The 16,218-nt window shown below is 41.9% G+C and overlaps 1 protein-coding gene across 4 annotated transcripts in view; it reads right to left on the bottom strand.

The window, feature by feature from the left end:
* MYRF (myelin regulatory factor) overlaps positions 1-16,218 on the bottom strand; it is a 126,124-nt gene that overhangs the window by 44,025 nt on the left and 65,881 nt on the right. For all 4 annotated transcript variants that reach the window (XM_044425675.1, XM_044425672.1, XM_044425674.1 and 1 more), the window contains exons 4-7: positions 11,804-11,865; positions 6,300-6,621; positions 3,056-3,228; positions 2,397-2,520 (exon numbers count right to left, since the gene is read on the bottom strand). In XM_044425675.1, coding sequence (XP_044281610.1) covers positions 2,397-2,520; positions 3,056-3,228; positions 6,300-6,621; positions 11,804-11,865 — 681 coding nt within the window. The remainder of the gene's footprint in view (positions 1-2,396; positions 2,521-3,055; positions 3,229-6,299; positions 6,622-11,803; positions 11,866-16,218) is intronic.

Genomic DNA, 16,218 nt, shown 5'->3' with positions numbered 1-16,218 from the left:
TATCAAAAGGATGCTTATGCCACCACCAGTTCTCTTGTGTTCCATCAATTCTCTTCTACAAACAATACCCACCAATTACAGAATGGAGAATTACTGCTTCCAGGCACAATTGGAAACAAGTGAAAATGCTCACTTCTGGACAGCACTATCCAAGGAATCTGGTTTAGGGGTGGAATTCCATAGGATTTCCAAAGCTCAACTCCTGGGACTCTGACCCTCTTTCTCTCTGCCCTAAGTCTGCCTTGTGCTGAGCATTCACATGGATGCCCAGAAACAAGTGGGTCTACGAGGCCAGCCTGCGTACACACTGCTTGCGCACTCACTGTGCAAGCAGAGTTCTCCTGTCAAACATAAAGTGTGGACTTTGTACAAAGAAAGGGACGATTGGTATTCTTGAGCATTTGCAGACTTGATGTCAACTCAATTCATTTTTCTGCCCAGGAATGATCATGAGAAAGATGTCTGCTGAGAACAAGATAGTCAGATTTGAGCTGGACATTCACATTCCTACTTTTGGAATAGTGCAGGTCAGTGGAGCTTGCATAAGGGAACATCATCAACCTTATCCCAATCCAGAAATGAGCATTTCTGCTCGTTTTGAGGGTTCTCTAGGAATCATTAAGTTTCTATAGCACAGACACTGAATTCTGCAATGAAATCAGGCAGAATCCAGTGCTTGCACACAAGAATCAGCTGGGTATAAGTGCCCACTGCATATTGCCCTATTGTTGTTAAACCTCAATCTATTTTGCATTGTTTTTACTAAGGTGTGTTTCCTGTATTTTTTACTGTACCAAAATTTACTCCAATAGATTAAAAGGTATCTGATTACTTAGTCAGCTTTTTCCAGAATCATCCATGAAGCAAGAATTATGGTTCTTAGTGCTTCCCTTAAACATCCGGTAGTTTTTGTTCATCCTATGCTCTCCCTTCCTGCTGGTTGTTTACTTGGTGTACTCCTCTTTCTACTAAATGTTTATTGTTATATAACTACTTTAAAAACATATATACAGCCACTTATCGATTGATACCCAAAGCCTATTTTTTCTAATCATTGCTTATCATTGTTTGTTACTAATTTACTTTGCTGTATAAGGAACACTATGGACTGCCCTTTAAGAATTGGTAGTTATTTTGCGGGAACATCACTCCTTCTTCCTTCCTTGAGCACCTGCTGCCAGAGAAACCATCTGCCCCTCCCCTCACACTGTAAAAAGCATCCCATGCTACCACAGCTCTGGCTCCTCTAGAGGAACAGGAGATGGAGCACTTTACTGCACAAAATTTGCTATCCTTTGGCTCTGGAAGTTCCTCCACAGCAGGGCTGGGAAACTTGGCCCTCCAGATGTTTCAGCCTATGGCACCTATCAGCCCTAGCCAACCTAGTCATTTATGAAGTACAGTTGGGAGGGGGTGCATGCCAAAACATCTGGAAAGTCACAAGTCACCTACCCCTCTTCTAAAGTTACAAGGTAAAAGTGAGATTAGGATACTGACAGCTCCTTTGTCCATCTCAACTCTTTATTGGCTTGAAATATTTGCAGGACTCACAACAGATTCAACTTCAGGTACTCCCTAGCAAAAAGGCAGCATTTTACAAAAGGTCGTGAGGAAGGGGTAGACAGCTAATGGAGAGAGGCCTGGTTATGCACCACCACTGCACCTATCAAATATCAAACCTCCAAATCAGGTGAGACAATAGCACTGCATCAGTTTGGACCTCATGTGGTTGTGCAGCACATGCGACGGAATGTATAAAAGTGGCTAAAAGCAAGGCGTTACAAAAATACAATTGACTCTCAGGGAAAAAATGGGAACATGGTAACTAAGGAGAAGCACTGTCTGAATTCTAAGAATGAATCATATGAGCAAGTAGTGTGGATAAAGGCGGCGGCGGGGGGGGGGGGACGGCGAAGCTAGTGTGGAAGTACTGTCTTTTATGACAAAAGTGTCAATACAACCATTCAGGATGCCCCAGTCCATGCTCTTGCTTCTTCTGCAATATTGTTTCAGTTTTGTTTCCACTTCCTCATTTCTTCCTTTGCTTTTCAGTTTATACCTTTTTGTACAACACCTAGTAAGTAACGAACTGTTTACACTACTACTAAAATTAGGCTGTTCCTGCATACTATATAAACCAACTTCCAATCCCTGTAGGGGGAAGTTACTAAGTTAGAGCAATATAGAGGCAGCTGGACAGCCCTTGGTTGGTTGGTTTAACCTGGAATTCTGCAGGGGGTTGGACCTGATGACCTTCTTGGTCCCTTCCAACTCTACTATTCTATGATTCCATACCCTCCTGAGCAAATATAAAACAAAATTTGTTAAAGCACTTCTCTTTCTTCTAGGATAGAGGGGTGTTTGTCCATAGGGATAGAAAAAAAAATTCTACTCACAGCTCCTTGTAGTTAGCATCATACAGAGTTGCCCACTTATTCTGCTGATGTGGCTGCCATTTTATAGACTGGTAGTTGGGATCCAGGTAGGAGCCATTCAAACTGTCACTGTCTTGAATCAGACCTGCAGCAACGGGGAATTAAAGTGTTTAAATATGCCTACAACCTGCTGCCAAGTCTCTTCTATTGATTCTTACCCCATTCTCTTATGACTCACCATGGAACATATCCCATCATTCTTTTTTTCCTGCTTTTCTCCAAGGAATATTCTCCACAGGCAACTGGCAGCAGAAGCAGTGGCAAGGAAGGAGGAATGACCCTGCACTGCTGTCCCCAGGGGATGCTGTACATCCCACATGGAGTTCACAGTCTTTTTTTGCCAGGTGCCTCCCCCAGTGTCTGTGTGCAGCACAGGCCCTGCCATTCTCCCCATCCTATTTCCCCCTGGGCCACCTGCATGTTTATCAGTATCTGGGCACTCCTTCCCCATTCCACTTGATAGCCAGGATGCCACGCACGAGACACGCTGCTATTCCATTAACTCCTCCTTGGCACTTCTCCTCCCAGGCATCCATTGTGTGGCACTTTCCCCCTTTGGAGCCCAAGCAGTCCCTTGATATTGACACTGTTGTGCGAGAGTCAGGACAAAGACCACATACCTGGTGAAAGTGCCCCCTGCTGGTGCCAGGGAGGCGTCTGTACTCTGTCAGGGTTGAGAGGCACAGACCCAGTTCCTGGCTCCTGCTTTATCATCCCATTGAGCATCTGGGCATTGAGAGTATTTGGGGGAGACTCTGAATGTTTCCTCTTCTTGGCAGGGTGCACGGGAAGGCTGTAAGGACCACCAACCAGAGTGAAACAGAGAATGGAGCAGAAAGATACTGGCAAGAGAATACTCCAGCTTAACTTTGTCTATGAATGCAAGAAAGAACAGCCAAAGTATTTGCATGGACACATGATGGCATCAACAAGCTCTTTTATACTTCCATGGACATGCAGAGTCAAACACAAGTTGACTGTTGAAACTGGTGCAAAAATGAGATGTTGATTTCCACCTAGCACAGACATTTCCTCCCTCTCTCTTGACATGCTGTGGGGATAAAAGGTGACAACTGCTTCATTTGCTTTTTCTCAGGACCCTATAATAGTATAGTTGTGTCCAGGATGTATTAATTTAGACGGAAGGTGGGGACTCATATGATTGAATTCTCCATGCAATAAATAAATCTCTGCCCACAGAAAATTAGTACAGCTCAACTAGAAAAGCTCAACTAGAATATTGGTCCTCAGATGGTTAGCAAGACCTAGGGAACCAGTAGAAATACCTTCAGTTCACAGTTGAACAGGTTAAAGCCTATGAACCAACTTAATTTGCATTTCTTGAATGAATGCACAAACTGGAATGCAGCTATCTTTTCTGTTTGCACTTCTCCAAATTTTTGCAATGCAGTTCTCTAATCAAATAAATGGTATAGTTAAGATAAATTGCATATAAAATGTGCACATTACAGAAAATAGCACACAAACAGGCCTGCATTGGGGGAAATACATACAAAATTTTCATGCCTACAAAAACATATACAAAAAGTGTACAATGTCTGTGCAGACTTAGTTTTAAAAGTCATAAACTGATGCAGAAAAGGAGCTGAACAAACTCATGCTTTGAAAAATGAGAATATTGTTGTAAAAGGGGACAGATTCATACATTCCTGTTAGGCCCCAAACTGGGTTGCAATCTGACCTAGTGCATCTCACCAACAGCAGTCCTATCACACATGAACTGAATAAGGAGTGAATCACATAACGCTTCTTTGGGCTAGGGGTAAGTCCCAGGTTTGAACAGAATGAAGCCAGTTGAGTTTAGAACATACTAGCTTGCAATGTACAGAGAGCATTTTTTCCCCAGGCAGAAGACTACTCAATCCCATAAAGCCCCGGCTACAAGTTGAAGTGCACCAGTTTTCCAGAAACTGTTATTTCTACAGAGACCTATCTGGGGAAAAGAATTTATCTCCTTCCCCATATATTTTCTGCTGGTTGAGGTGCATGTTTGATTGTGAACAGATGGCAAACATATTCAGTGGCCCCAACATTCCCACCTACCCCCACAATGTCCTCTTGAAACAATATGTTCAGGAGAAAAACATATGGAAGGGGCAAAGGCATCAAGGTTTTGTTACATGAATTTTTGTGCACTGTAGACCAGCCATGAATAACTAACATTATACAAATAATTAAATGGGCCTTTGAATGCCAAAGTACAAATTCCCTTGGTTTAAAATAAGTGCCTTACTATTATTGCTAGAGTTATTATGAGTTATTAACATGAAAACAAATATACTGTTATAATTACCCCTTTTTCCGTTTTGCAATTTAATCTTGAAGATAGCTAAGAGCCAGCTTTTACATCAAAAGTGGAGAATCAGAAGCCCACAACTACATTTCAGACCACTGGCAGAGACGGGGTGGCACAGAGAGAATCATAGAGAGCGGCATAATCTTGCCATATTGCAAACTTCACCTGCTGCCAGCTCTGATGTGCTTTATTGCTAACACACCCCTCTTGACAGAACAGAAGCTCCCCATCTCTTGTTGCTACAAACATGGCCTCCCACAATAAAATCTGAAAAGGCATCCCATCGTATAGAAGTATTTGTGTGGGTGTTCTGCTATACACTGCACCCAGTTGTAGCACAATGGCATCTAGACTGTGTAATCCAACTCATTTGATTTGGAGGAGAGAAAGAAGCAGCTCCTGCAGGGTCCTGACATGCAATGGGAGGCTAATTAGGTGACCTTTTGTTTTTCTCTGTGATAATCCAAGCAAGAGAAATACACTGGCAAACTAGTTAAGGTTAGATTTCTTGTTTTGGGGGGAAACTAATAAAAGGAGTCACATGGGACACCACCAAAGCAGAATTTCTGGAAGAGGAGTACAATAGGAAAGAAAAATGATACTATTTTGATGTTTTACTTTTTGGCAAGAAATTGTGCTCTTCTTGAATGACATAATCATTGCTGTCCTATCTTCTGACCTTACTTTCTTGCCCATTTCATCATAAGCTATCTGTCAAATTTTGTGTAGTTTCAGTGATATTAAACTGCAGTGGGCTAGGATAGGCGCCTGGGGACGTACTTCCAGCAAAAAACAGGTAGTGGCATAATCTGAGATCGGTGAGAGAGAAGCAGGGGTCACAGTGGCCTAAGAAGAACCGTTCGATTAGAGCGATTATGCCCTGATGAAGTGAATGCAAGGAAGACACACAGGAGAAAGTGTTGAGGAGCATTTCCTAAGGTTTGGAGAACTCAGAAAAACCATCTGGAAGTCTCAGTCCATGTCTATAGCACAGATGTGTGGAATATTGTTTGTGAGCCGTCCTGAGATGCCTTGCATGGGGGACAGCATATACAAGTTTTAAATAAATACAATAAAATAAATACTACTCCTGGCAACCTGGGAAACTCTTCTGTGTAAGGGACCAGTGGTCTCTTACTAGAATTCTCAGCTCCCTCAGTGACTCCATCTGCATGATTCTTTGGGGGAAGCCATGGCAGTGAACAGATATATGTTTATAGCATAGCTTTGCCCTTTGTGTTAGTCCTCAAAGAGCCTTATTTTCAGAACTGCAACACAACAAAACCCACTTCTCACATGCCTGTGCTCTGCAACTGCAACTGCCTTTCCACAACATATCAGAGGCCTGCCCTGCTAGTTGGCCCAGCCCGATTAGCCTTCAGCCTCCTCCACAGATGCAGCATGCAATCACCACTTCTGCACGGCATGACTCAAAATTACATCCATTATCCCAGCACAAGAGGACCAAAGCGACCAAAAGGATAGCCAAGCCTTCAAGCAGCCCTTGCATGCCTCTTCATCTTGTCCGTCTTGCCCCAAGGACTTACTCTGCTCCATGCTGCTGCAGTAGCTGGTGAAGCATCTGTGACTGCTGGGCGTGGTGGAGATCCCCAGGTGACATGCCCTGTCCAATAGTGAACTGTGGCATCAGAGGCTCAGCCTTCATGTACATGTCCCGCTGCATGCTGGGATAGTGATGGTTGTGTTGCTGCTGGTGTGCGTGAGGTGGCAGTGGTGGCGGTGGCGGCCCCTGGAGGTGGGGTGGGGGAGGGGGGGGTGGGGGCGGTGGGGGGGGGGGATGTTCCAACCGGGAGGGGGGAGTCATATGACACATATTCTCAGGAGTCATGGTTCGGAGGAGGTGAGGATCTAAGACAACAAAAGGATAACAGATTCATTAGGATCAGACATACAGCCAATTCCACACAAAAGCTTTCCTTTCTTCTTTAATAGTCCACATATCCCATCTGTCCACTGAATCAAGATAAAACAGGGCCATGTGTGTGTGGATGCATGGATCCCAGCCCCCTTTCTTTCAATTTTCATTTTCTTTACCATGGGTCATCTAGAGCCAGTCTATATGAGCAGAGTTGTAGGCTAAAACAGGCAGACACTACTCTGCTCCATTGTTTGCTATCTACCTCCTCCACACCAGGCTACTTCTACCCCTTAAGTAGAAGTACTCTTTCTATTCTGATCAGTATTTTGTTCATACTCTCAATCTGAGGATGGATTTTTTAAAAAAATATTAAAATACTATTTTTGTAATTGTAAGCCACACATCCAACAGGATGGGATGTCTACATAAAAGCAGGAAGCATCTCCCTTTCATTTCAAGCTTATATCCGGCCCAAGAGTCCTATTGGAAAGTTTGTCATCCCCCACACCCCCAAAATATTAGCTCCTCAAGTGCTTTTCCTTCCCTTGCTGAGAAGTGTGCCCATGCTTCAGGATTCGCTGATACAGTGGTGCTGCATTAGGAAGATGTCAAGCAAAGGCATCCTTCATCAGTAGCTGGCAAACTCTCAAAGGTCTCACCAAGCTTATTCAGCATACCATCTATGCAAAGAACAGCAGCTCCCAAATCCTTTAAACTATCCCCCGTTCAGGATCCTCCTGATAGGAACACTAGAAAGCTTCTCTATTTTTTTTGCCCAGCAGCAGGAAGAAGATAGGACTTCCTTTATCTGCAGGCAATTTGCTCCACTGAGGCCAGCATGTTTGTCACATTGCAGGAATACACTCCGTATGATCCTGTGAATGTCATGAACCTGACCTCCAATTACACCAATGCATACAAGAATGCGTTAAGAGTGACTGCTACAATGCACATAAGAAAATACTGTACATAATATTATATTAGGAAAAATCTGCTTGCAAAATGCATATATGAGGCAATTTTATTAAAACACTGTGGTCAGAGAAATGTCCACAAATATGCATATTCATTTTTGTGTAAACATAAATGTAAACTGATGAGGAAAATGGACAAAATTAATTTAAGATCTGAAATATGGGAAATTTCATATTCATCCATATCTGGTTCTGAGAAGAAATCAGGTTTAATTATATCAAAAAAGATTCCTGTCTAACCAACGCAAGGACAAAATATTTTCACCATTCTTCACTTTCTGTTTTTCTACTTCATACTAATCCCTTCGATTCAGAAGGAAAATCACAATCAGAAATGAATGGAAAACAGTATATTCTGGAAAGATCAAGAGCAATGCTTTTAAGTCTATGAAAACTTAAGATTGCTTTTTGTTTTTAAATAGTACTGAATTCTGATTTTACTGAATCAACAAGTCAAGCAGCTGAATTTCTTAATTAAGCAAACACCACCACCCCAAAATAGAAAGCAGTACTAAATTTAGAGCTTAGTTCATGTGTCGAACCAAAGGGGGGGTGAGGGTGTGGAACAGGCCTTGGCTACAATAGAATACCAAAAGCGGTTATGGTAGGAAGGTACGTTTATATATTTCCAAGTTTTAGATTTGTCTGCTGAAACAGCAGTTCTGATCTTTTTTGCCCTTCTGACTCCAAGGACAAAAAAGTCACCACTACCTTTCTAAACAAAGACAGGAGGAAGCTATAGAATTCAACTGGAATGGGGAGTTATTTCTAGTCAATCTCCCTGGTTTTTTATGTGCTTGAAGTTTGTAAAATGAGTTGCCTTTGAACTGAAAAAACCCCAAAGATTTGCCAAAAAAATTCAACTATCAGTTTTGATTGCATAAAAAATTAGGAGGCTAAAGGCAAGACCACAGAAAACCCACTTTTGTAGGCTTTTGCTGACTCGATGCAGAAGACTGCGAGGGGGCATGAGACATGGAAACCCAAAGCACATGCAAAGATTCTACCTTCCTGGGAACAGGCTGTCAGGCATTTACAAAAGCCCTTGACTCAAGTTCACATCCTTTCTTGACACAGCAAAACAGAAGTTTACTTAACTTTGATGCCTGATTTTAAGGTAGCAGTGCATACAAAGGACTCTGAAAGCCCTACAGTTCAGGGAAACATTTTTATTCACTTTCCTTTCTAGCACCTAGACGTCCCAAATAACACCAGGATCATAAAGAACGCTCTCAAAGTGCATCTTTCGAAGGGAAAAGGTGTGGAAAAACAAGACAAAGCTGTGCACAGATACTGGTATTTTCCAGGTGTATAAATGTTATGAGAGGTGACCAGCACATTGAGTCAGAGAGCCAGTCCTCCACAAACCACATGCATATGTATGAGCATGTTTCAATCACTGCAATTCCATGAAGACCAGTGGGATCAGCAGTGGAGAAGGCACCTCTTGCAGCTAAAAAAAATTAACAGCATCTCAACTCTCCTCTCAGTTCCACCTGTCCCAGTTCTGTTTTGGGGTCTATTTTCCTGTTACCACCTCTCTTAGCAACAATGTCAAGAAGCACCAAGGGCCTTAAGCTTGAGAGGAAAAGGAATACAGGACTGTTCCATGATTTTTCCAAGACCATGTATAGAAGCTGTTAATAATTTTCTTTCTCCTTTGCTTCCAAGATCACCTTATCTCTCCCTGTCTCTCTTCCCTCCCTCTTCTATAGTTTCACATACATATACCTTTAGCCTCCTTTTCCCTTGAGAAGAGGTATATATAAGTACCTTTGAAGTGTAACAAGATTTTTCTTGTACAACAAAATGAATGTTATCAGTGTTTGAGAGAAGAAAGTTGAGAATTAAATGACTTTGCAGGAGTTCTGCATACAGAAAAGGTCTCGTTTCCAACCCTTGCCTTCTGAACTCCTATGGGGTACTGGCAATAAGCAGTTCTAGAAATCCTAGATCCAAACTGTGTCATACTTTATAATAGAAACTTATTTGTTAAAATAACATTAGAGTATTTTTAGACTAACTATACTTGGCTAAATTAGGAAATCATACACATCTTGAAAGCACATTCTGAAGGACTCTGCTGCTACCCTGTTTTACTGTTTATGGTGCTACAATGGTATTAATGTTTATAATATATTAATTATATATATTATGTTTATATTAATATTAATGTGCTTTTCTTGGTCATGTATTGCTAAATTGTATTTTATTGTGAATCATTTGGGGATTTTAATACATTAAGTGGTATACAGGGATTGGAATAAATAAAGTATTAGAAAACTTGATTACATTTGCAAATGTAGGTGAACTAGAGTCTTTCAATGATCTGGCTATTTCGTGCTGCCTTGAAAACAGTTTTTCAGTCACTCATTCTGTGTACCTACCACACTGCATTATATTTTGTTGGCTAGGATCAGAATTGAGGGAGGCACCTTTTGTTACATGTAGGTGATAGTTTGATCATTTAGATCAATCGCTTGACCCAAGCAGAGGCAATTGCTCTGGAGTCAGGGTTGACAAAAGTGCAACAGCCAAGTTTACAGATACCATTCAGAATGGTGAAATCCCAGTCTGTGAACACACATATGCACTCTCCTAAAATGTAGGAGTGTTATTCAAGAACACCAACAGGCAGGAAGTTCAGAGGACAAACTTTAAAATATGCAACATGAAATGTAATATATCTTATAGAATATACAACTGCAACTATGTTGTAAGCCGCCCCGAGGCTTCGGCGAATGGGGCGGCATAAAAATGTTTTAATAAATAAATAAATAAATGGGTGGTGATGTTCTGCACTGATTAGAGAACACTGTACTCCAGATTAATCTTTTAAAATAATTGTAATTTTGGAAAAGCTTCAGCCTTTGTGGAATTACAGGAATCAACAGCAAAAGTCTGACATTTCAGTTTAGAAAGTGAATGGGATAACTGCTACTGCAAAGTAGGCAATGTATGGTAAATGTACTCTTGAAAGCCATTTCTCATCTTCCACTTGTTAAGGGCTGCCTAGCTTTCTTCCCTCAAAATAAGGGGAAAATTCTTTAAGACTCTGGAGGAGAGAGGGAAGATATTCTTAAATATGCACTCCACTCAAACCCACAAAGCTTGGATTCTAGTCCTTCCCCTCCCTGAGATGAAGAGAACAGAACGAAATCCTGTACGCTTTTTTTTCTCTGCTGGTTTGGTGCTGCTGCTCTGGTGGTGAGGGAAAGCAGTTCATTCTCTGGCAAGCAATCTGGCCTCTTTGCTATATTTAAAGCAGGGCCAGGAGGAATTCCAGGGATTTTTGTAGTGAGATAAACAGAACTCTTGACCTCTTCCACCAAGAAAGAAGAGGTAGCCGCTTCCACTATGAAAAGTGTTTAGGTTTTTAAGGAAGGGGCCAGTGGGGAAACATCTGAAAATTCCCATCAGCACTCTGACACATACTCCACCCAATTCTTCAAGCCCTGCTCATAAAGCTCTTGTGTATTAAACTCCTAAATCTCCCAACAAAATCTCCCTTATTATGAGACCGCAAGCACAGGCAGTGGGGTATGATCAGATCCATACAGTTCCCTCCCTCTTCTCTCCACAGCTATAAAGTACGGAGAGGGTCAAAACAGGACTACATTTGTCCTATGGGCAATGGGGAGGGAGACCCAGCCACTGTGAGCTATCCAAAATTTCTCATGCTGTCACAGGAAATGGAGGAGAGCCCCTGTGCATCAAATGAAGCCTGAAAAAAGACGGCAGGAGCTCCAGGCAAACTTACCACCCAACAGCAAGCTCATAGCAGTATTCATGTGTTGGTCTTCATTTCTGGCATAGGGCTGTTTTTACTGAATTCTCCAAGAGTCTGACAGCACAGCCATCCACAAAATAAGGTTCGAATGTTCCATTCATGTCCTCAGTAGGCATATGTCACCCGTTTCCACTTTCCTCTCCCAGAAAGTACATTTACATTTACACCTCTCTCTCTCTTCCTCCTCACACACCTCTTGTGTTCTCGTTCCTGCCCACCCACCCCCTCTTTCCAAAGGGTAGCAGAAAAACAATAGGCGAAAGTCTAGGAATATTTACTAACTGATAATCTCTTCACGTATTGCAGCAGTCTGTTTTTCCCCTGTCCGATAAAGATTTCAGAGCCAACCACTTTCGCCAACCAAAGGGGGGGAGGCTGGTGTGCTTGGGTTTTAATCTTAGCACTTACCATTCACCTGCTGGGGGGAGTATGCCTCTGATCCAGAGTCCGGGGGAGAGTCAGGTAAAGTGCTGAAGAGCAATTGAGAAAAATAGAGGAAAAGGTCAAACAAGCATCTAGCAAAATTGATAAGGTGAAAAATGCTAACTATCTTTCAAATCTTGGGGGGGGGGAGACAAGTAACAGCACCACTGGCAACCCCACTGTCTGTAGCATCCCCAGTTGGCAGACATTTACAATAAGATGTGCATTTTTCAATACAAATCTTTCCGAGACAGAAGTCAACGTGACCTCCCTACAGTCCAATTCTCTTTGCACCAAAGCCACAACCAACTGCTGGCCACTCCCCAAAGTACCAGAAAGCATCCCACACCTACTGCCCCAGGCTACTCCTTCCCCAAAGAGCCTGGGCCCATTTTAGCTGGTATCCTCGCACACCTGGTGCCTGGCTTGTGTTTTCTCACACTGAGCCCTTTGATTTTATTCACAGGCATTTCATTTGAGGGCCATTTTGCTGTTCTGCTAATAAGACTCTTCTCTTCATCCAGCAGCTCTTGCTCAGCTAAGAGAAGCCAAAACAAAAATCTTTCTGTTCCCCAGAAAAGGATCATTAGTGTCACCACAAACACAGAGGAGGCTTTCGGGGAACCTGGCTCTGTTCCGAAATCTGGTCCCATCAAAATTCAAGCCAGTGAGATTGTACCATCATCATATAAATATGAGACTAAAATATGAAGCAACTCCACTGAAGTGAGCAAAGGTACCCCAGATATAAACAAGAAAATGACCTGGCCACAACCATGGAAAGACACAAAAATAGGAATTCCGCAAGAAAGAATTCACCATTTTTCCTGAATTATTAACTCTGTGTATGGCTATTACTTACTTATTTATGTAGCACCATCAGTATCAAAGAAGCAGGACAGTGATATTATGGTTGCTAAATGCCTACCTCAGCCTGGGTTTCCCACAGTACACTTTCAACAGATGAGTCTAAGTTAGGGTGCCTACATAAAGGCAAATCAGCATCTTCTCTTTAACTCTCAACTCCAAAGTTAAGGACTCAGTTGCTGAACCTTTCCAGTCGGCTCTTCCCCAACCACCACACGAATTCCTTGCAAAGCTCCTTATAGGCCAATGAAGTCAGAGCCACTTTGAAACTGTGATTCTGAACATACCTTCCAGTAGCTGATAGCAACTGCTATCACTGCTGAATGGCAAGGTCAAGTAAACAGAAATGTGCAAGATGAGACTGAAACAGATGGGAGGAGATGGATTCTGAAGTGTAATGAAGCCAAGTACAAATGAGTTAATGGAGAGTCACTTCAGGATAACACTGAACTTCCCACTTGTGTTGTAATTAGGGTAATTCTCTGAGAAGCAGCTCACTGCAGACCTCCCCAGTGCTCCTCAGGTCTGAGTTGGTAGCCTCCAATATTAAACCACTGTGCTCCTCTTGAACAAGCGAAAGTATGCCTACAAGTTATTTCTCTGAAATATTTTCAGGCCACCTTCCAGGGGAAATAGTCCTCCAAGGCAGTTTACATAAAAGTATAAAAGCCCCGAACAGAATTCCAGAAACACAGTACATAACATTTTGCAAAGCATTTTGTTCTCCAAGATACTTCCAGATAACAACTGTGTAGACTGATCCAGATCTTGTGACCAATTTATTCACAGATCTTTACTTTTTCCATTGCAGAGAGTTAGCTGAACAGTATGTTATATTTCCTTATTACTGATTACATAAAGGTGCATTCTTTGTTAACAAAAATGTGAAGAGAAGGGATAAATATATTGCCATGTTAGCCAAGAACTTTCATTGATACATTTCCCAGCTCACTATTTGTATATGTGCAAACCAACAGCCAAACCTATCCAATGTGGCCAATGACACACACATAGGTAAGACACGCACTTTTAAGGCATTTATGCTTCTTCACGGCTAATTACACAAATGCTCGCATAGGCATGACAAGCAGTGATTAGCCTGGATCTATTTCAGCAGTGTAGTCAGAACTTGGAATGTCTCTGAGTGGCTCACTGAGTCAAATACTGTCCCCCTTTTCACTTTGCAAAAACCTTCCAGCATTTAAGGTACATATTTAGGGATGAAAGAACAAGGCATTTTCAAGCTTGTCGAAATTCTCCAAAAATTAACCCATTTCCCAGCTGGCTTGAATGGGGAAAGTGCAAATTATTTATTGTTGTAATTTACTGTTGTAAGCCGCCCCGAGGCTTTGGCGAATGAGGCGGCATAAAAATGTTTTAATAAATAAATAAATAAAATAAAAATTTCAAATAGGAAAAGTATGCATTTCTGTGTGCATTTTTCAAAAGGGCCCACTTCAACCATTGACTAAACTGTGAAAATGTGTCCGTGTTTTAAAATGTGCATTTCAAAGAGTACATTTTTTAAAAATCCCAGTGCTAACACAGATTTGGGATTTTTTGAACATTTCTTGAAAAAAGCACTCCTATATGCATTCACATTAGGGACTGCAAGCAAGACATCTTTGCATGACAACTGAAACTGTATTCCTGCACATTCCTAACCATCGAGGAACTTGGGTCACATTTACCAATACTGAGCAGAGCCCACTCAGTCTATATGCACACTAAATTATGCAACTGTGGCCAAGTGGAGGTCAACATTAGACCTAGAATGTGCATCTTGTGTTATACGTTCTCTAAGGACAGAATATATCAATGCAACTCTTACAAAAAGGTTTCTGGATAGCGTCAATAATCACAATACACTTAAAGCATATTTTGAGATATTATATCTACTTTTTTGTACAGAAGTGCGTAAGTTTCTACTCGGTGGGCAAAGGATAAATCAAAGCACACAGGTGAAGAGAGCATTCTAAGTTTGATGAAGCGACAGCAAGGATGTGCAGAAGGGAGAATTAAACAGTACTAGAAGCCACAGAATAAGCAAGGCCAAGAATATTTTGAGAATCCAGAGGAAGGATTTACAAGAGGAACTGGTAACGGCTGGAAGAAATGGAAGACAAAAGTCAGAGGGATGGTTATAAGTACAAAGAACAGAACATCAGAAAGTGTGCAGCTGTAGTGAACAATGTGTGGAGTAACAACAGATGAGAGCATTGCAAACAAGGGCCTTAAAAATAATAAGAATGGAGGGACAAGACCGGGACTGGACCATACAGATCTAAAACATAAGGTGATGGGACTTCTAAAGGATGTAAGGATGAGGAGATTGACATTAAAATGGAAAGCAGAAAAAACTCTCTGCGCGTGCAGACACTTTTAAAGAAAAAAGTGATACCATGCAAAGTTGAAAAAGTCAGAGTTTATTTTATCATAGATGTTCTGAATTAGCTGTGGAGAAACAGAATTCCAAGGCATCAATCAGAAGCTTGCAAAAGTCAGGAAATGGGAGAACCATGGTATGGACAAGGGTTTTAAAAGGAGAGGCAGCAGTGATAGAACAGCACTTGGAACTGGAGAGAGAGAGAGGGAGAGAGAGAGAGAGAGAGAGAGAGAGAGAGAGAGAGAGCGCGCGCGCGCGTGTGCGCGCGAGCGCACACACTGCATTTGGCAACAGGTTAAGTGTAGGGAAAGGAACTGTAAGGAGTATGACCCCAAGTTTACATACCAAGGAGAAAGTGGAAATAGGAATAAGATGAAAAGGGAGAGATAAGGATTGAGAGATTATAAACTGTGCTTCAGAGGTTTGCAGTACTTGCAACAGTGGAACTGGCAGACAGCTGTGATTAATGGAATTCAGTGAAAACGGATTGGTGGAAACAAGGTGTGTGTGTTTGTATTCCAAGCATATGAAATGAGACCTTCAGTAGCATAATACATGTTAAATTTCTACCGTGGGTTCAATGAAATATTGCAGGCTTTCAGCAAGTCTGTAAGGAGGGTAATATTCCAAGTGATTAAATTTCAACATCTGTGGCAAAAAATGGTTAATTATGAATTCTGACTTCGGCCCCAAGGAAAACAGAACCAGGAGTTATCAGCATAAACAAGGGAAAAGGAAAGCCACGAGTGTAATTGTACACAGGTAAGACTGCAGAATGAGAGAACATGGGTGGCTCCCTTATACTGAGTCAGACATAAGGTCAAAGCTGACTGGCAGCTGTTCTTCTGGGTTTCAGGCATTTTTTTTCCCAAGCTGTACCTGGGGATGTTGGGAAATGAACTTGGAACCTTCTGCATGCAAAACAGCTGCTCTAGCACCAAGCTAGTTTCTTTCAAGAAGGCAAGCAGTAGCAGAAACACTGAAACTTGACTGACATGTAGTCCCCACACCTCTTTTTAGCCCTAGCCAGTATAGCCAACTATGGTGCCTGATGGGCACTGCAGCTCAGCACTACCACACATTTCCCATCTGTGTTGTAAAGGAAGTTGGAGGGAGAAAAGTGGATCAGCAAAAGCAGTTAGGAATG

This window comes from Varanus komodoensis, unplaced genomic scaffold (genome assembly GCF_004798865.1).
Source record: "Varanus komodoensis strain SLA01 unplaced genomic scaffold, ASM479886v1 scaffold16, whole genome shotgun sequence".
Lineage (NCBI taxonomy): Eukaryota > Metazoa > Chordata > Lepidosauria > Squamata > Varanidae > Varanus > Varanus komodoensis.
This window is presented reverse-complemented; position numbering and strand designations above follow the sequence as displayed.